This window comes from Gorilla gorilla, chromosome 4 (assembly GCF_029281585.2).
Source record: "Gorilla gorilla gorilla isolate KB3781 chromosome 4, NHGRI_mGorGor1-v2.1_pri, whole genome shotgun sequence".
Taxonomy (NCBI): Eukaryota; Metazoa; Chordata; class Mammalia; order Primates; family Hominidae; genus Gorilla; species Gorilla gorilla.
In genome coordinates, this window is record NC_073228.2 from 13,414,733 (window position 1) to 13,436,395 (window position 21,663).

At 48.3% G+C, this 21,663-nt stretch overlaps 1 protein-coding gene across 1 annotated transcript in view; it reads left to right on the forward strand.

Moving 5' to 3' along the window:
* DNAH17 (dynein axonemal heavy chain 17) overlaps positions 1 to 21,663 on the forward strand; it is a 155,801-nt gene that overhangs the window by 14,273 nt on the left and 119,865 nt on the right. Inside the window, exons 12-17 of the mRNA XM_055388775.2 lie at positions 1,137 to 1,402; positions 2,192 to 2,387; positions 4,984 to 5,130; positions 10,448 to 10,556; positions 11,631 to 11,734; positions 20,830 to 20,970. Coding sequence (XP_055244750.2) covers positions 1,137 to 1,402; positions 2,192 to 2,387; positions 4,984 to 5,130; positions 10,448 to 10,556; positions 11,631 to 11,734; positions 20,830 to 20,970 — 963 coding nt within the window. The remainder of the gene's footprint in view (positions 1 to 1,136; positions 1,403 to 2,191; positions 2,388 to 4,983; positions 5,131 to 10,447; positions 10,557 to 11,630; positions 11,735 to 20,829; positions 20,971 to 21,663) is intronic.

Consider the following 21,663-nt stretch of genomic DNA (forward strand, 5'->3'; position numbering starts at 1 on the left):
CCTGAAAAATCTCCCTCTCTTCGCGGTCATGTTTTGGTTTTTCCTCCTGCGGCCATTTCTAGGGACAGTGGTCACCTTTCTCAGACCCAAGTCTGGGGAAAGTCTCTGAGACTCAGGCTCACCGCAGCTGGTCTGGCCCCCACTGGGCGTGGGTTATGGCAGCCCCGGGAAACTCTCTCGGATTTCCCGCTCACACCCAGCACTGGGGGACCCTGTTTCGTGTGAGGTCATCTTCCCTCTCTCTGGTCCCCCACCCACTTGGTCTGACCCCCAGAGCTTTCTCAGAGCGAAACACATTTCCTGATGGTGGTTTTCTTGCCTCAGCTGCCCCTGAGAAGCGGCAGTGCTCTTCCTAAGAGGAACGCTTCCTGTGGATAAAATATTTCTTCATTTATCTTTATCAGAGTAGAAGCCCAGGTATATAAATGCAACGTTATGGCTGTTTTAAAATTGTTTACTTGGAGTTGTTTTGGGTTTGTTTTTTCTGGAGACAGGGTCTCACTCTGTTGCCCAGGCTGGGGTGCAGTGGTGCAATCTTGGCTCACTGCAGCCTTGACTCCTGGGGCTCAAGTAATCCTCCCATCTCAGCCTCCTGAGTAGCTGGAACTATAAGCGCACACCCAAAAGAATACAAAAACTGGACCCAGCTAGTTTCATGTATTCTTTGTATTTTTTATTTTTTATTTTTTTTATTTTTTGTAGAAACAGGATTTTGCTGTGTTGCCCAGGCTGGTCTCAAACTCCTGGGCTCAAGTGACCCTCCTGCCTCGGCCCCTCAAAGTGTTGGAATAACAGGTGTGAGCCATGGTGCTCAGCCTATTTTTTAATTGTTTAAATCTTCCTTACCAGAATTCTGATTTTTCCTAGGCTTAGAAAAAACTCTTGTAGCCCTTGGACTTATTTGTACTGTGGGATTATAAGCCAAGTATTTGGGGACTCGGCCTAAGTCAATGGGAAAAGCATAGAGGCTTCCACTGAGCCAGTTGACACACACAAAGGTTCCAGTGGATTGTTTTGTTTTGGCAAGGTACACATTCTCACTCCTGAAGATTGGCCCTGCCCGTTTTGTCCACAGCCACAGGCTGGGGAAGGGGAGGGGACTGTGGCGAAGAGGCCCCCTTCTCCTCTGTCCTCAGCTCCTGTACATGTGTGGGGGCCTCATGGAGCGGCCCCTGATTCTTGCCGAGGTGGCGCCCAGGTATTCAGTCATGCTGGAGCTGTTTGACGCTGAGCTAGACAATGCTAAGATCTTGTACGATGCCCAGATGGCGGCCTCCGAGGAGGGGAACATCCCCCTGATGCACAAAAACATGCCTCCCGTGGCTGGGCAGCTCAAGTGGAGCCTGGAGCTGCAGGAGAGGCTGGAGGTGTCCATGAAACACCTGAAGCACATCGAACACCCGTGAGTCACAGCCCTGACCAGGGGCAGGCAGGGGCAGGCACCCCGCCTCCATGGTGCGGGAGAGCGAGAGGGACTGTCCCAACCCCGAGCAGGACCACCCTTCCTGTCGACCAGACCGTTACCTTCCAGAGCAAAAGCCCAGAAGAGACCCCTTCTGGTCCTCCCTCCTCCTCTGATCACCTTCTCGGTGGGAGTGCTCAGGGGAAATCTGGCTGGTCCCCACCCTTGCCCACCAGCCTGGTAGATATGAAGACCACCCAGGCAGGAACAGGAAGAGGCTGTGTATGCAGCTGGCTGAGCCACTGTTGCGTGCACTTGGCCGAGTCTCCTGGACAGCCAGGGGCTGGGGAGGCTTCACGGTGGACGCAGGGACGGCTGCAGGGGAGCCCCGGCTTGGCCTGGGGAGGCCGGTGCAGCTGACTAGGAGGGGGGCCTTTTATGTGGTTGTTTGGGGGGCGTATTTGCTTTCATCTAGTTGGCCCCAGGTTGGAAGGGAGAAGGAAAGTTGGAGAGGGGCTGGCTGTCATTCATCCAGGCCTGGCGGTCGGGAGCCGGTTGCTGTGTGGGTTCTATTTTGGCCTCCTGGGCTGGTGGCTGCAGACTGCAGGTTGGAGTTCCATTTGAACATTTGGTCTGGCCACTGCTTGTTTGCACATTCAGTCTGTGAGCCTCGAGTAATTGGGTGGCCGGCCGCTTCGGCACCCCAGATCGGGCAGCAACGATGGGACGTGCTGAAGAGACCCCACAGGAGATATCCAGTGGGGCCTCACCTTCCCGCTCTGATTCCAGGGTCATGTCTGGAGCAGAGGCCAAGCTGATTTATCAGAAGTATGACGAGATGATGGAGCTGCTGAGGTGCCACCGTGAGAAGATCTACCAGCAGTGGGTGGCGGGCGTGGACCAGGACTGCCACTTTAACCTGGGGCAGCCGCTGATTCTGCGGGACGCCGCTAGCAACCTCATCCACGTCAACTTCAGCAAAGCGGTGGGTGCCAGGAGTGGGGACCGCGTCAAAGGCTCCTTGGGAGCGGGGGGAGGGCCTGCCAAGGTTCCCTCAGCACGGATTTATGGAGGTCGATGTTTATATCACAGTTAACCTAAAGCTTTACTTTTTAAGTGTGTCCAGGGTATATTTAAGACATGAGGGAAAGCAGAAGCAACTTTGACAATAGCTTCAATGAGTACCTTCTTGATAAGCGTTCATGTGATCCCAAGAAGAAATGTCAATTTGAAACTGGGGGGGTGGAAAAAGTCTTTGCTGAATCTAGATAAATGCGCTGGCTGGTCAAGGCAGGCACACTGGGGAGAATTCACACTTGTGGGCTCTGGGATGTGGGTTCTGTGGCTAAAACCCGGAAAGTTCAGATGAGCAGAGGATGGAACCGAATTCCTACAAGCACAACCCCAAAGCTGCCCAATCTGCACGTGGCAAGGCAGGGAAACCAGAGATGCGGCTCTTCCTTGGAAATCTTCCCACTCGCTAACATTCATTCTTTCGTTCACCGAATACTTACTGAGCACCTACTACATGTATGTGCTTGGGATAAATTAGTGAGCCAGACAGTCAGAGAGCTGTCTGTCCTGCCCTCCTAGAGTCGACCTCCAGGCAGGAGGGCAGGGACGATGATCAGCTAGCATTCACGAGGGAGTCAAGTGTATGATACGGTAGAAGGTGCAACAGGTTCCGCGGAAGGAAGAGCAGGAAGGGCAGGTTAAGAAGATCAATAGAGCTGGTAGAAGGGGCAGGTGCAATTTTAGATGTGAGCAGAGACTTGTGGGAGGTCAGAGTGCCACTGAGCAGAGATGGAGGGAACAGCCTTGCAGCAGAGCATGTGGGTAAAGAAAAGGCCAGGTGGCACCTGAGAGCCTGCTGCAGTCCAGGAGCAGCAAGGAGGCCAGTGGGGCGGGGGAGTGGGCAAAGGGGAAGGTCGTAGGAGAAGAGGTGAGAGGTGACGAGGAAGGGCCCCATGGACCACAGAGGGACTTGGAGTTTGGTTTGAGCAAGATGGCAGCCCCTGCAGGGTGTCAGACAGAGGTGTGCTGCGATTAGATTTCTAGTTGTAAAGGACCCTTCTCCACGCTGTGAGGTGCGTAGATTGAATGGAGCTGGGGCTGGAGGAAAGAGCAGGAAAATCAGTTGGGAGCCTGTTGGCACAATCCAGGCAAGAGATGACAGCTGGGAGGTGGTGGCTGGAACCAGAGGGCAGCATTGAAGGTGGTGGTGAGCTTCTGGACTTGATCATAGTGCCATGGAGACTCCTAGTAGGTTGGAAATGGAGCGTGATTGAAAGAGGGGAGTCAGTCCCAATGTTTTGGGGTCAGGTGAGTAGACGGGTAGAATTGCCATTGGCCAAGAGGGCAGGTGGGGCAGAGGCCACAGGGGAGGATGGGCTGCTGTGCTTTAGCCTTGTTGGGTGTGAGATGTCACCTGGACATCCAAAGAGAGGAGCTGAGTAGGCGGGTGGATACAGAAGGCTGGAAGTCACGAGAGAGGCTGGGGTTGGAGACATAAATGTGGGAGCCATCCACACAGAGATGGTACTTGTAGCCACGACACTGGACATCTCATTACCTCATTCAGTGGAGATGACAAATGGGCTGGCTGGTCAAGGCAGCTACAATGTTGGATGACATCACACCTCATTCAACTGAGGGTAAATTGAGAAGGAACAAGGTCTATGGCTCCCCATCATGGACATCTTGAGATTATCAAAAGAGACTAATAATGGTGACCAGGAATGTCTAGTGTCCTGGACGCCAGGAGGACACTGTGTGCCCAGAAGGAAAGAGTGCCAGCGGCTGGGCGATCCCATGAGATGAGGCCTGTGATGTGACCAGTGGATTCAGCAATATGGAGGCTATCTCAACTTTGAGAATAGCTTTGTGGACAGAAGCACTGTTGGAAGGGATGTCCCTGTTGTTGGTCTCGGGTCATAACCGGGTGAAAGCAGAGAGAAAAGGGAAGGTTAGATTCCAGGGAGGAAACAAGTGAATACCCGAAGTCTTACTCCAAACCACTTGTGGGTAGTAGGTAGGAGAGGACAGAGATAAGAAAATTAGGATGATGTCAGCCACCCATGGTGACGATGATATCATCCACCTACAGTGATGACATCATCCACCCATAAGGATAATGTCACCCACCCATGGTGATGACAATGATGTCATACACATGCAGTGATGATGTCATCCACCCATGAGGGTGATGTCATCCACCCATGAGGGTGATGTCATCCACCCATGAGGGTGATGTCATCCACCCATGAGGGTGATGTCATCCACCCATGAGGGTGATGTCATCCACCCATGAGGGTGATGTCATCCACCCATGAGGGTGATGTCATCCACCCATGAGGGTGATGTCATCCACCCATGAGGGTGATGTCAGTGCTTTCTGGCGCAGGATCAGCCAACAGGGTGAAAACATCCTGGTCCTGCCAGCAAACACTGCCTCCCACCAACTTTGAGATCCCCCCCCGGCTGTCAAAACATCCCAGGGCAGATGCCCATTTCTGTTGCTTGAACACTGCGCTGTTGACATGACCTGCTGACATGTTCTTTGATCTTCGTTTGTCATTTAGTTGGTGGCAGTTCTGAGAGAAGTCAAGTATTTGAATTTCCAGCAACAGAAAGAGATTCCAGACAGTGCAGAGAGTCTGTTCTCAGAGAACGAAACTTTCCGGAAGTTTGTGGGCAACCTGGAGCTCATCGTTGGCTGGTATAATGAGGTGAGTTGGTGAGTTGGTACTATTCCTGATGCAGCTTTGTTTTGTTTTGGTTTTTTGTCAAGTTTCAGTTTGTGTGTTTCAGAGATGTGGCTCTTCCTGGGAAATCTTCCCATTTACTCAAATTCATTCTTTCATTCACTGCATGCTTACTGAGTACCTACTATGTGTATGTGCTTGGGATAAATTCGTGAGCCAGGCAGTCAGAGACCTCTGTCCTGCCGTCCTGTTCTGTTCCACTTGGAGATCTTACACCAGCATTTGTTGTCACCCAACAACTGCTGGTGTAAGATCTCTAAGTGGAACAGAATTAAATTAGTGTGTATTTTAATATTTAGACATGGTTCAAGCCAGTCTTCGTTATTCATGCAAATAGCAGCAGCAAAGATAGTGATGACTCAGAACAGCTGGTGATGAATATCTTATTCCCACTGGGCTTTGGCTTATGTTACTTTTTTTTTTTTTTTTTTTTTGAGACAGTCTCACTCTGTCACCCAGGCTGGAGTGCAGTGGCACAATCTGGGCTCACTGTGACCTCTGCCTCCCAAGTTCAAGCGATTCTCCTGGCTCAGCCTCCTGAGTAGCTGGGACTACAGGCGTGTACCACCAAGCCCAGCTGGTGGTAGTAAAAATACAAATAATTTTTGTATTTTTAGTAGAGACAGAGTTTCACCACATTGGCCAGGCTGGTCTTGAACTCTTGACCTTAGGTGATATGCCCGCCTCTGCCTCCCAAAGTGTTGGGATTACAGGCATAAGGCCCCAAGCCTGGCCAATTACATGATTCTTTATAGATCCATTTACTCTCCTGAATAAATTTTGGATAATATTAAAGTCATTCAACATTGCTTCCATTACTTCTGTTAATGTGGGGAGGACTGGATGGGCATTTCCTGGAACCCAGAGTAGGATTATCATGAGGAAGTTGTGTGTGAGGGGCTAGGAGGTGGCGGTCCCTGCTCAGCTCTTTGGTTCAAGAACTCCTTTTTGGCCTTGATTCCTGGCATCCATCTGATCTAGGGACCTGACGCAGTAATCAAGAGGTTGACTGTGGAAAAACTTCCCAGTAATTGTTGGAGGTGGGGGGCGGTCCCGTCCAGCAACACAGGGCTTGTTGAGAACACCTCCTTCCTGGCACGAGGCCCTGGAAGCCGAGTCGGGAACCGGAGGGCAATGGTATCATACGTGGTCTGTTTTCTCTGTCTGCTTTCACTTGGTTAATTATTTTGAGTTAATCTACGTTTTTGCATGTAGCACCATTCTTCTTCTTTTTAAACTTGAGTCAATTTTATTGCTGAGTGGCAATGTGTCGCATGGATATAGCACTATTATCCATTCCTCTGTTGATGGGCATTTGGGTTGTTTTCAGTTTTCGCTTTTACAAATAAAGCTGCTACAAACATCCCTGTACAATCAGGAGGGGCCCGGAGAGCGTGGCTGTGGGGCTCAGCGGGCAGTCACTGTGCTTGTCCTCCTTCTAGACACCCTTTCTTATGGATTCCATTCATATACCCTGGGAAAGGTGACCATTTGTACCATACAACCTTGACCCCACCCCAAGCCACAGTAGAACAGGGCCAGTCTGGACCCTGTTCATTTCCTGTTGCTGCTGTAACAAGTCACCACAAACTGAGAGGCTTTAAACGGCACATATTTCCTACCTTCTAGTTCTGGAGGTCAGAAGTCCTGGATCGGTTTCATTCTCCTGGAGTCAAGGCATCCGCTGGGCTGCCTCCTTCTGGAGGCTCAAGGGGATGGTCTGTCTCCTTGTCTTTTCCAGCGTCTAAAGGCTGCACCTTCCTGGGCTCATGGCCATTGTATTAGTCAGAGTTCTCCAGAGAAACAGAACCAATGGGATAGACAGATGGGAGGATGGAGGGATGGATGGATAGATAGATCGGTAGCTAGAGAGATAGAAAAGCAGGTAGATGGATGGATAGATTATATGGGTGGATGAATGGATAGATAGCTATAGATGGGGGGATAGATGCAGATGGATGGATGGAGATGGATGGACAGACAAAGATATAGACATATATATATGGAGATTTATTGTGAGGAATTGCCTCACGCAATTACAGAGGTTAAGAAGTCTTACAGCCTGCTGTCTGCAAGTTGGAAACTCAGGAAAGCAGGTGGTATTACTCTGAGTCCAAAGCCTGACAACTAGGGGAACAGATGGTGCAAATCCCAGTCCAAAGGCTGAAGATGATGAGATGGCCCAGCTCAGGCCATGAGGCAGAAACAAGGGGTGAATTCCTCCTTCCTCCGCCTTTTGTGCTATTCAGGCCCTCAACGATTGGATGAGACCCACCCACACTGGGGAGGGCTATCTGCTTTCCTGAGCCCACGCATTCCAATGCTTATCTCATCCAGAAACAACCTCACACGCACCTCAGAAACCATGTTTAATCTGGGCACCCTGTGGCACAGTCCTGTTGACAAATTAACCCTCGCGGCCACGTTATTTCATGTTCGAAGCACATCACTCCAACTTGTGCTTCCGTCATCACACTGATGCCTTCTCTTTTGACCTTCTTGCCTCTTTTTTTTTTCCTTTTTTCTTATTTTTTTTTTTTGTTGTTGTGACGGAATCTTGCTCCTCTCCCCAGCAGCCGCGGCAGGGCTCCCCAGATTCTGATCACCAGGAGCCCTAATATCTTTGTCCACGGTCCATTCATTAGAAACACAGCACCTTTCTCCAGCTGGTTAGATTCTGTCTAAAGAGCTCCCGCCTTGGACTCCAGGTATGGTAGGAGCACCGTGATTTAGTCACGAGCACACTAAAGAGGTGTGTTATGAGATTCTCTCACGTAGGGTATAGTCGCAGAGCAGGGTTCCTTGACTGGGAAGAGACCACTGTCCTTGTCATTGTTTAACAACCCAACCCTGATGGATGGAATCGTGCTACACATCGTCTTGCTTTGTAATCCTGTAGATGCATCCTTTACTTCTGTCTGGTTTTCAGCCGGTAACGGCTCTTATACTCTATTTCTCTTTCCTACGCACCTATCCTACGAGTTAATGGTCAGAAAACATTTGAAGGCATGGGTGGAGGTACACTATTTAAAGCACCAAAATGGGCCGGGCACAGTGGCTCACGCCTGTAATCTCAGCACTTTGGGAGGCCGAGGCGGGTGGATCACTTGAGGTCAGGAGTTTGAGACCAGCCTGGCCAACGTGCTAATACCCTATCCCTACAAAAAATAAAAAAATTAGCTGGGCATGGTGGTTGGGTGCCTGTAGTTCCAGCTACTCAGGAAGCTGAGACAGGAGAATCGCTTGAACCTGGCAGGCGGAGGTTGCAGTGAGCCAAGATCACGCCACTGCACTCCAGCCTGGGTGGCAGAGCGAGACTCCGTCTCAAAAAATAAAGTACCAAAATGTATGTAAAGAATTATTCTGAAAGGCAAATCAGCATCTAGTGTGTACTTTTAACTCTGATTCCATACTTCATGTAGAAGGGTCCTTGAGAAATCATGAAACAAGATGTTGCTTGGTACGATGAGATTCCTAGGGCTAAATGGTACTTATTATTTAAGGGAATCATGAAAACTTCTCCCTTGTTTGTTCTGTTTTGTAAATTCAGGTTTTCAAGCATTAATTTCTTAGAGTAGGGCAAACTAGAACAAAACTATATAGAACCTATACTTTTTTTTTTTTTTTTTTTTTTGAGACAGAGTCTCATTCTATTGTCCAGGCTGGAGTGCAGTGGTGCGATCTTGGCTCACTGCAATCTTCACCTCCTGGGTTCAAGCGATTCTCGTGCCTTGGCCTCCCAAGTAGGGATTACAGGTGCACACCACCACACCGGGCTAATTTTTGTATTCACCAGGCTAATTTTTGTATTTTTAGTAGAGACAAGATTTCACCATGTTGGCCAGGCTGGTCTTGAACTCCTGACCTTAAATGATCTGCCTGCCTCGGCCTCCCAAAGTGAGAAACTATACTATTGTTAACACTGATCCATTAACAACTTGAATAGTTTCTCTGCAGATCCTGGGTTTTCTGTTGTATAACTGAACTTCAGGCTTTAGGCTGGGCACCATGACTCACACCTGTAATCCCAGCACTTTGGGAGACTGAAGTGGGAAGATGGCTGGAGCTCAGGAGTTTGAGACCAGCCTGGGCAACATAGCAAGATCCCATCTCTATATTTAAAAAAAAAAAAAAAAAAAGATTTTGAGCTTTAGATTTATGACCGGGGAAAGGGTCTGAGCCAAGAAATGCTCAGTGATCCACATGTATTTCTTTGGCTTAGAATCATAAAAAGAAATGAAGTACAAAACGTTTGTGATTATATACTGAGGATTTATGTATTAAAAGTAATGGCAAAGATGGCAATTACTTTTACACCAACCTATACACAGTTAATTCTTAATTAGTCATGGTATGGGTTAGAAAGAGATAGGAATACTATAACATAAAACAGTAACTGTACATAAATCCTCAGTGATAAAAGTCATTCTAAAAATTGTGGAGTGTCCTGAAATACGATTTCCAAATAAAAAACAATCATCATTGGCTTGGTTGGCGTATTAGGCTGTTACATTGCTATAAAGAAAAACTTGACACCTGGGACTTTGGGAGGCCGAGGTGGGTGGATCATTTGAGGTCAGGAGTTCAAGACCAGCCTGGCCAACATAGTGAAACCCTGTGTCTACTAAAAATACAAAAATTAGCCAGGCGTGGTAGCGCATGCCTATAGTCCCAGCTACTGGGGAGGCTGAGGCAGGAGAATTGCTTGAACCCGGGAGGCAGAGAGATTGCAGTGAGCCAAGATCACGCCACTGTACTCCAGCCTGGGTGACAGAGTGAGACTCCATCTCAAAAAAAAAAAAAAAAAAAAACCCAAAACCCGAGACTGGGTAATTTATAAAGAAAAGAGGTTTAATTAGCTCATGGCTCTGCAGGCTGTACAGGAAGCATAGTCGGGGGGGGGGGACCTCAGGAAACTTGGAATCATGGTGGAAGGTACAGGGGAAGCAGGCACATCACTTGGCACAAGCCAGGATCAAGAGAGAAGTGGGGGAGGTGCTACACCTGTTTAAAAACCAGACTGCATGAGAATTCATTCACTATCCCAAGAACAGCATCAAGGGGATGATGCTAAACCATTCGTGAGATCATTGTCCCCATGATCCAGTCACCTCCCACCAGGCCCCACCTCCAACACTGGGGATTACAATTCAACATGAGACCTGAGTGGGGACACAGATCCAGACCGTGTTAGTTGGTGTTGAGGAATAAAAGTCCTTACCAGAGAACAATTTAAAATCTGGTTGGACTCGGAACAAAACCTGTCACCTCTGTTTTGCAGATAAAGACTACAGTGAAGGCAGTAGAATTTCTACTAATAAAGTCAGAACTGGAAGCAATTGATGTCAAGTTATTGAGCGCTGAAACGACATTATTCTGGAATGGCGAAGGTACGGAGGCCACATTCCTCCCACATTGGATTAAACTTGGAGGTCTGACCTGCCCAGCATCTGTCCTCAAACACCACTGGAGTGGTCACTTCTGCCTCCTGGCTGCGTGGATCTGCTTTAACTGCAAGGGGGCTAAAGGATAGTTACTTCCCACCTGCCTGCCCAGGCAAAAAAAAAAAAAAAAAAAAAGCCCAACTGTGTCACTTAGAAACGGAATCTGGCAAAGACTCCCTGGGAACTGCCAAGAGGTTTCCAAGGTTCCCAAACTGGGCTTGCTGGAGGCCCAGTTTCCACTGTTGGTTTATCAAGCATGCACAGAGCATGCACAGCTGGTGAGCAGAGCTGGTGCACATCTTGGCTAACTCAGGGCAGACGTCAGCAAAGTAGGAAGAAGTGTAGTCACCAGTCCCCGTCTTCCCTTCATTCCACCACTGGACGAGGCAGAAGGCCCCCGACCCCCTGGCCCCATCTCTGATGCTCCCAGAGGTGGAACCCTTTAATGTGAGGAGTCTGGGGCTCCTACGTGGGGTGAAGGGTCCACACATTCTCCAAACCCTATGTCCAAAGGGACACTATATTTGTGATTCCTTGGCATTTCATTTCAGAGAATGCTCAACGATTTCTTCTGGGAATCATGTTCCAGAATAGGAGGAGTATTTTCCCAGGGCTGTCTCATAGTGATGAGTGTTAACCCAACCCAAGAAAAGTTTTCATCCTGCTGAATTGTTTTTTTTTTTTTTCTTTTTTTCTGAGATAGAGTCTCACTCTGTTGCCTGGGCTGGAGTACAATGGCACAATCTCGGCTCACTGCAACCTCTGTCTCCCGGGTTCAAGCTATTCTCCTGCCTCAGCCTCCCGAGTAGCTGGGATTACAGGTGCCCACTGCTATGCCCAGCTAATTTTTTGTATTTTTAGTAGAGATGGGGTTTCACCATGTTGCCCAGGCTGGTTTCGAACTCCTGACCTTGTGATTCCCCTGCCTTGACCTCCCAAAGGGCTGAGATTACAAGCTTGAGCCACCGCGCCCAGCCTGAATTGTTCATTTTGTAAGATTCCTTTATATTTCCATTTTAGGTGTGTTTCAGTATATTCAAGAGGTGCGAGAAATTCTGCACAACTTGCAGAACAGGATGCAAAAGGCAAAACAAAATATAGAAGGAATTTCCCAGGCTATGAAGGTAAGCAAGGGGCAGAGCACAGAGCGGGGCTTTGTGGGGGCCTGGGGCTGCCCTGGGGCAAACCAGGCTGCATAGAGGCCCATGGAAAGTGCTGCGATGTGTGGGGTGCAGTGGGAGCTGCCGTGCAGTGCTCTCCACCGGTAGGATGATATCAGAGTGGTCCCAGGGCAGAAAGAGCCCAATTGCTCTGTGAAATTCAGTTCTGCTCCATTCTGCTGAGCTCCAGAAGGCCCTCTCTGTGCCAGGCCAGTGCCAGTAGCAAGGGGTGGAGAGAGATCTGCCAAGACTCACCCCCACTGGGAATGAGCCCATTGCTCAGTACAGAAGCAGTACAGTTCTAACTCAAGCTCCTTCCAGAGCACTCGGGGAATCCTTCATTAGCCTTCTAGGTGGTCTGGTCTGTCACTGATGCTCTCATGTGCAAAAACACTTGCAGCAATATATCCAAGAGGAAATTTTTTTGTTTTTGTTTTTTGAAATGGAGTTTCGAGCCCAGGCTGGAGTACAATGTCGTGATCTCAGCTTCCGCCTCCTGGGTTCAAGCGATTCTTCTGCCTCAGCCTCCCGAGTAGCTGGGATTACAGGCATGCGCCACCGTGCCCAGCTAATTTTGTATTTTTAGTAGAGACAGGGTTTCTCTATGTTGGTCAGGCTGGTCTCAAACTCCTGGCCTCAGGTGATCCGCCCGCCTCAGCCTCCCAAAGTGCTGGGATTACAAGCGTGAGCCACCATGCCCGGTCCCAAAAGGAACTTTTAAGAAATTTCTCCTCTTGTTAATTTGCAATGTCTACTCTGCAACTCTATTTCTTTTCTTTTCTTTCTTTCTTTCTTTCTTTTTCTTTGAGACAGAGTTTCACTCTGTTGCAGCTGGAGTGCAGTGGCGTGATCTCGGCTTACTGCAACTTCCGCCTCCTGGGTTCAAGTGACTCTTGTGTCTCAGCTTCCCCAGTAGCTGGGACTACAGGTGTGTGCCACCATGCTCAGCTAATTTTTTGTATTTTTAGTTCTACCATGTAGCCCAGGCTGGTCTTGAACTCCTGAGCTCAGGCAGTTTGCCCACCTTGGCCTCCGAAAGTGCTGGGATTACCAGTGTGAGTTTCTGTGCCTAGGCAACTCTATTTCATTTTTAAATGATGATGTTTAAGTTATATTTCTCTATCAACATATCAAAATGAAATCATCATGATGCCCCACCCACCCTGCTCTGTTTTACCACCCACTACAGTTGGACTTCAGATTACATGTCATTCCACGACACCACTTCCCTCCCCAACCTCCCACAAACCCTTGAGTAGAAATCATTTAGAATTTCTGATCCAGGCCATCATTAATGTCTTCACTGGAACATATCTCTCCTAGTCCAAGAACCATTTGGCTTGTCGCAGTGTGAAACTTTTTTTTTTTTTTTTTTTTTTGAGATGGAGTCTTGCTCTGTCGCCCAGGCTAGAGTGCAGTGGCATAACCTTGGCTCGCTGCAAGCTCCACCTCCCAAGTTCACGCCATTCTCCTGCCTCAGCCTCCCGAGTAGTTGGGACTACAGGTGCCCACCACTATGCCCGGCTAATTTTTTTGTATTTTTAGTACAGACAGGGTTTCACTGTGTTAGCCAGGATGGTCTTGATCTCCTGACCTCATGATTCGCCCATCTTGGCCTCCCAAAGTGCTGGGATTACAGGCGTGAGCCACCACGCCCAGCCTCAGTGTGAAACTTCTTATAATTCACGTTCATTTCCTCATCATCCACTTCGATTTATCCAGTAAATTGTGGACAGAAATCATTGCTCGCCACTATTTTTTTCCTGATTCAGTTTTCTTTTATTTTTAAGACAGAGTCTTGCTCTGTCGTCCAGGCTGGAGTGCAATGGCACCATCTTGGCTCACTGCATCCTCCGCCTCCCAGGTTCAAGTGATTCTCATGCCTCAGCCTCCCAAGTACCTGAGATTACAGGCAGGCACCACCACGCTCGGCTATTTATTTTTTTTTGTATTTTTAGTGGAGATGAGGTTTCACCATGTTGGTCAGGCTGGTCTTGAACTCCTGACCTCAAATGATCCGCCTGTCTCAGCTTCCCAAAGTGCTGGGATTACAGGCGTGAGCCACCGCACCTGGCTCTGATTCAATTTTCAATTGACTGGAATAATTTCTTAAGCAATTTCCTCAGAAAGGCCTCATTGATAGCATACTTTGAGTCCTCCCTTGTCCAAAAAATATCTTTCTTTTGACCTGATCTACAATGATCTTGTCCAGGTCAGGGATTTCTTGATACGGTCCTTTTCTTTCAATGCTCCAGAAGCGGCCCTGTGTGTGTTTGCTAGGGCCGCCATCACAAACTGCCACAGTCTGGGCAGCTTCAACAACAGACGTTTCTCTTCTCACAGTTCTGGAGGCTGGAAGGCCAAGGTTAAGGTGTCGGCAGGGTTGGCTCCCCCAGGACTCTCTGGTTGGTTATAGATGCTGTCTTCTCCCTGTGGCTTCACAGGGTCCTCCCTCTGTGTGTCTGTGTCCTCATCTCCTTGTCTCATAAGGACACTGGTCATGCTGGATGAGGGCCCACGCTAATGACCTCATATTAAGCACCTCTTTAAAGCTCTCATCTCCAAATGCCATTGCATTCTGAGGTACAGGTGTCAGGGCCCCTACACACAGATTTGGGGCGCACAGTTCGGCCCCTACCAGCCCTGCCTCAGTTTCAGTGCTGGGCCCCTACACACGGATTTGGGGGGCACAGTTCGGCCCCTACCAGCCCTGCCTCAGTTTCAGTGCTGGGCAGGCTGGCACTGCTCTGCCTCCTTCCTGCATGAGCCTGTCCTCTCTGTCTGGGGCGTGCAGAGTTCTTCATTATCTTTAGGGTCAGAAAATGTCACCAAAGTGTCCAGACATATGCCTGCTTGTGTTAATGTCCGCTGGACGTCGTAACATTCTTCCAGCCTGTCGACGGCGTCGTCTCGCCAGCTAGTGGGCACGACGTCGCTCCTCCTCCTCCCCACGCCTCCCCACACCTCCCTGTCTGCTCTGGCACACAGGCCATCTCCCCAGTGTCTCAGGTCTGGGGGCCAGGTCTCTTGTCTGTCTCTGCACGTGTGGCTTCTCGATCTCTTCACTTTGTTTCACACCAAGGGGTCTCTGTCCTTTCTGTTACCTGCAATGCTCACCCAGCCGCCTCTGTGGCTGTTCTCTCTCTCTCCTCTACTGAACTGTGAAATCCAGAAACCAGGCCCTTCAAACCCCACGGGCTTCTGAATCTTCAGCAGGGGCCACAGCAGGTGCAGGGTCTCAGAGGGTTGGCTGCAGGCTCTGTGCGGTGGGGAGCGAGCAGGAGACGGGAGGAGGCCCACTCTGGAGGCAGATCCTGCAGAGATTCCTGCTGCCCCTGAGGCCCCGGCTTGCCCGCTGCCCACCACCCACCACAGAGGACCAGGGCAGCACTTTCTCTCCGTCTCTGAGACCCACTGTCTTACATAAACCCCCCTTTACCTGAGCTAGCTTGTTTGCACCAGAAGTTTTTAACTAAACCACAAAGTATTTGCTTTCTCCTGGTGCTGAGCTGAGATGCTGAAGCCTGGTAGTTGGGTCTCTGGGCACCAAGGAAGGAATGATCTGTTTGCCAGTTCTGAGGTTGTTGGGTTCAGGGGTGCGTTTTGAAGAAGTTCACCTCTGCATCAGAAAAGCAAAGGTGACCTCCGAAGAGGGAAGGCAAACACTTGGGCCCACTGTCCTGGTCATTTCAAGAGGCTACAAGAAAATACTGCAGACTCAGTTCCTGGTGAGGGCCCTCTTCTTGGTGTGCAGATGGCCGCCTTCTCGATGTGCCTCACATAGTAGAGAGAGGTAGCTCTGGTGTCTCTTTCTCTGCTTAAAGGACACTAACCTCATCAGGGGGTGGGCCCTACTCTCATGATCTCATTATCTCATCTAAACCCAAGTACTTCCCAAGATCCCTGCCTCCTATTACAACCACACGGGAGCTAGGACTTGAATATGTGAATTTTGGGAGATGAGGGAACACAGATGTGCAGTTCATAACACTCACCCAATAGGGGCTCTGCTAACCCCCATTATAAGGAGAATAATCACTAAACTGATCACAGTCAGAATCAGCTGACCTCCTGTGTCTCCATCCCCATCACTTTCCTCATCACGTCCATTCTGAAGCTGCAGCAGCTGCACAGTGACCAGGCTGAAAGCCAAGGGGCTTGGTGGAGGGGAACAGCATGCTCTGCACTGAGGTGTGGAAGCAGAGCCGGGGAGAACACTGGCTCCCAGGCACATGCCCTCAGATGCATCATGCCGTCTCAAAACTAGCAAAAACAGACATGACAGCCAGCAGCATCTAGCTCCCCAACTTAATGAGAAAACCAAGCAATTGGAAAAGAAAATGGCTCAAACTCAGTCCATCAGGCCTGGAATCAATAATTCCTGTTTGGAGTTTGTACATTCTCAGGCTGTGCCCTTAGCACTCAGGTGTGAACAGCAAAGGGGTTAGGACCAAAAGGAGGCTGTTCAAAGATTGTGCAGCATTTGAGAGGAACAAGTCGTTTAGATATCTCAGAAAAACACAGACCGATTGAAGCTATTTATTTAGTAAAGCTAAGACATTTTTTTCTTAAATTAAAAAGGGCATGGCCGGGCGCAGTGGCTCATGCGTGTAATCCCAGCACTTTGGGAGGCTGAGGCGGGTGGATCACTAGGTCAGGAGATCAAGACCATCCTGGCTAACACGGTGAAACCCCGTCTGTACTAATAATACAAAAAATTAGCTGGGCGTGGTGGCAGGCGCCTTTAGTCCCAGCTACTTGGGAGGCTGAGGCAGGAGAATGTTGTGAACCCAGGAGGCGGAGCTTGCAGTGATCCGAGATTGTGCCACTGCACTCCAGCCTGGGTGACAGAGCAAGACTCTGTCTCCAAAAAAAAAAAAAAAAAAAGGCCATGACATCTATGAAATAACAACAGAACGAGAACTAAGAACAGAATGAGAGGAAAGCAGAGAAGGGAAAGGACATGGCTAAGAAAGTCAAAACTGCAAAAGCAGAATTAAAATATACTGAAGCACCAGTTAGATTAGAACTAGTGCTGTGTAACAGTGGATATATTAAACGGAGGACAATTTTAGGAAATTGCTAATATGCAAAGGGAAATAACAATAGATAATGTGTAAGATGAGGGAGACGAACAACATAAAAATCATAGTTGTTACTAAAGAAGTAATAGGCTGGGCATGGTGGCTCACACCTGTAATCCCAGCACTTTGGGAGGCCAAGGCAGGCAGATCACTTGAGGTCAGGAGTTCAAGACCAGCCTGGCCCACGTGGCGAAACCCTGTCTCTACTAAAAATACAAAAAGGAGCCAGGTGTGTTGGCACACACCTATGATCCCAGCTACTAGAGAGGCTGAGGCAGGAGAATTGCTTGAACCTGGGAGGTGGAGGTTGCAGTGAGCTGAGGTCACACCACTGCACTCCAGCCTGGGCGACAGAGTGAGACTTCATCTCAAAAAAAAAAAAAAATAGTAATGAACAAAGATGTAATAGAAGAAAATTTTTTCAAGCTCGGGAGACAAAAATTAAAGGAAGGCCTGAGTGTGGCGGTCAAAGTGGGTAACTGATTTCCAGGCCAGATGACACATGTAGACATATTCTGACCAAAGTTTAAAATCCCAAGGATACAGAACAATATTCTGCATGTTTCTACCAAGCAGGTAGCCCACACAGAAACAAAAATCAGGCAGCCTTTTGACTTTACACAGATCTCCAGAACATGATTAAAAATGGCCAGTCTTGAGAAAGGCTCCTGACAATTATCTGTGAATGCAACAGTAAAGTCATCCTCACACATGCAGGGGCTTGGAAAAATACCATTTGGGTACCCTTCCTGAGAAACCTATTCCAGGATGTATTCCAGGATACGAAGAGGTCAACCACATTCTAGAGTACCAAGGAGAGCATTAACATTTAAAAAGACTAGCGATGAGCTTGGAACCAATTAAATATGAAGAGGTAAGTATATAAAGAGAGAAATATGCTCGTACAAGGTTAAATTCCAAAGTCAAAAGCAATACTTGTAGAAAAATATAAATGGTAGAAACCATATCCATGGTGATAAACATGAACGATAATTGGTAGTTAGGAGGAGGAAAAAAGTTGGGCCAGGGAAGTTAACCATATCCTGAATTCCTAAACGTGGATAATGGGAATCAAAAGCAATTTTTTTTTCTTTCTTGAGATGGAGTCTTACTCTGTCACCCGGGCTGGAGTACAATGGCAGAATCTCGGCTTGCTGCAATCTCTGCCTCTGGGTTCAAGCGATTCTCCTGCTTCAGCCTCCCAAATAGCTGGGATTACAGGCATGTGCCACCATGCCTGGTAAATTTTTGTATTTTTAGTAGAGATGGGGTTTCACCATGTTGGTCAGGCAGGTCTCAAATTCCTGGCCTCAGGTGATCCATCGGCCTTGGCCTGCCAAAGTTCTGAGATTACGGGCATGAGTCACCACGCCCAGTTGCAATTTTTATTTCCAAAATTAGAGAAATATTTAAAAGACTTAATAAACTTAATGGCAAGTTCTAGTGGAATTAGAAACAGGATTTCTCCTATCCAAATCAGTAAAGAATATAAAAGCAAATAAGCTATAGTTTTTAAAGCAAAATACCACAACAAAGGGAAATGGTGAGAAAGCAGAAAGGATAAAACATAACAAAGGGCAAACATTAGTTACAGTATATATAAATTATTTAAAAGCAAAATAAATTGTTTAAAAATGTAATTATATGCTACTTCCAAGAGATATCTAAAACAAAATGGAAAGGTTGAAGACAAAAAGATTGACAAGTAGGTGAAACCATATGAAACTTCCAATAATTGACCGTTTTTGACCTTTAAAAGATGGCAGTTCTCACAGCCGAGCTCAATAGTTCATGCCCGTAGTCCAAACACTTTGGGAAGCCCAAGCAGGAGTATTGCTTGAGGCTAGGGCCTTCCTATGTTGCTCAGGCTGGGCAACACCTGTGGTCCCAGCTATTCTGGAGGCTGAGGTGGGAGGATCACTTGAGCCTGGGAGGTCGAGGCTGCAGTGACCTGAGATTGTGCCACTGCACTCCAGCCTGAGTGACAGAGCACGACCCTGTTTCAAAGGAAAAGTTTCAAATGGTAATCTTATTCACAGACATATATACATCCTTGCATACATACATACACATAAAATATTAATCAGCAAAGAACAACTCGAGGCAAAAATATATATTTAGCTAACCATACATCAAGTAAAATCTATATAAAAATTATAGTTGTCCTAAAATGTTGTGTTCCCAATGAGAATATTGTTAATATATCTATATAAATAAAAAGCAAAAGCTATTAGAAGAGTTGAAAAATGGGCAGAACGCAAATGTAATGGGAAGGCTAACACAGCATTATTATACTGCCATGGACTGCACGTTTGTGACTCTCAAACACTCCTTTGTGGAAGCCCTGATCCCCGCTGTGATGGGTCTTGGAGACGTGGCCCTGGGGAGGCAATTAGAACATGAGAATAGAGCCATCACGAAGGAGATTCGTGCCCTTATAGCAACAGACACGAGAGAGCTCACTCTGCCCCTCCGCCATGTGAGGTCACAACAAGAAGGCGGCCATCATCATCTGCACACCAGGAAGAGAGCCCTCACCTGGAACCAAACATGCCGGCACCTTGATCTCAGATTTCTAACCTCTAAACCTGTGAGAAATGTCTGTTGCTTAAGCCCCCTAGTATATGGTATTTTGCTTATAGTAATCCAAGCCGACTAAGACATATACAGAACACGTTTTTCTGACCATGAAGCAATAAAACTGCTAAAAAAAAAGGAAATCCTTCTAACAAGGTAAACACAGAGGCTTAATCATATCATTTATGTTCACACAAAAGCATCAGTAGAAAAACTAAAAGTACTCACGTAAATATCAAACACTGGCCAGAGAAGGGAGGCGGGTGATCTGAGTCTTCATCGTTCACACCAGAGTCACAGAGGCACCTGAGAAACAGTTGAATCGATGTAGAGTCCGTAAATGATAAGAGTGACAGAGGCAGCCGTGAGGAGGAGGAGGAAAGGTGAGGTTCCCTCATGTTTCCAGTGGGGGATGGGATGGAGGATAGGGAGACATGGGCCAAAGACTTTTTTGACAAAAAAAACTTATTAGGTGTCTTGTTACCATATATGTATCACTTTAGTGGAGATGTGTAGGGAAAAAAAATCTAATGACATAACAGTAAAGTCCAAATCAGAATTAAAAGTGGCCACCCCCCTTTTTTTTTTTTTTTTGGAGACTGAGTCTCGCTCTGTGCCCCAGGCTGGAGTGCAGTGATGCAATCTCGGCTCACTGCAAGCTCTGCCTCCCGGGTTCACGCCATTCTCCTGCCTCAGCCTCCTGGTAGCTGGTACTACAGGTGCCCACCACTATGCCCGGCTAATTTTTTGTATTTTTAGTAGAGACAGGGTTTCACCGTGTTAGCCAGGATGGTCTCGATCTCCTGACCTCGTGATCCGCCCGCCTCGGCCTCCCAAAGTGCTGGGATTACAGGCATGGGCCACTGCGCCTGGCCAAGTGGCCACCACCCTTGTGGTAGAACTCCCACTTGCAGGGGAGCCAGGGTTCTGACCCTACTCTCTACCCTTTCCTACCCTTGTCGGCAGATCAGTGGCCCCCACAAAAGGGACTTACTCCCACGTGGTCCTCCGTTTGCAGCTGTGGACGATCCACCCAGCACTGACTACACACTCCTCGACCCTCGGGTCCTTCCGTCCCCCTAAAGAGAGAATTAGATGCTCCTTTCCTGAGAGTGACCCCATTCTGGCCCAGTTGAGTGAAACATCTCAATGGTCTCTCTCTGGTTCCCCTAGGCCCTGGTTTTGGTTTTGAGCTAAATTATTTAAGGCTCTCTGGTCAACAGTCAATTAGGCACAGGTCCTTAGTGGCCCCTGATGGGCATGGATCGTGGAGAACTAGACTCCAATCCAAGATCAGGCAGCAGTGAGGAAACTCACATCAAAAGCACGCAGCAAAGGACTGCGACCGAAAGCAGTTTCTCCAGAACACCTTTTCTCACTCCTGTGCTTTCCTTTCAGGACTGGTCGGCCAACCCACTGTTTGAAAGAAAGGACAATAAGAAAGAGGCCCTGTTAGACTTGGATGGAAGAATTGCCAACCTCAACAAGCGCTACACAGCAGTCAGGGATGCTGGCGTGAAGATCCAAGCCATGGTTGCAGTAAGGAAACACCCAGGAGGTTTTTTGAGAACCCACTTGCTTTTAGCAGGGAGGAGAGAGTAAACGCAGAGCTGGGGATTTCATAAAAATGATTAGTGACACATTTCTTGTAGTCACAGAAGTCTGTGATCTGGCTGGATGCGGTGGCTCTCACCTGTAATCCCAGCACTTTGGGAGGCTGAGTCGGGCGGATCACCTGATGTCAGGAGATCAAGACCAGCCTGACCAACACGGTGAAACCCTGCCTTTACTAAAAATACAAAAATTAACCGGGCACGGTGGCACATGCCTGTAATCCCAGCTACTCGGGGGGCTGAGGCAGGAGAATCGCTTAACCCTGGGAGGCGGAGGTGGCAGTGAACCAAGATCGCACCACTGCACCCCAGCCTGGGTGAAAGAGTGAGACTATCTCAAAACAAAACAAAACCTATGATCTTTAATCTAAGCGAGCCTTATCTTTAAGTAGTAGACCACCCTTGCTGTACACTTCCAAGCCTGGTTCCTCTTGTGATGGGCCTGCCCTCTGCTAAGGGTACCAGAGCCCTCGTTCAGCACAATGTGGGTATGGCCAAGTAACGTCTTCATACTAGGTCAACAAATCTTGTCTTCCCAGGATGAGCTGCTGAGGGTGGGCAGCGTGTGTTTATCGGTATCCCCCGTGGATTTCCCATCCATGAGTGTGGGCAGGGAACA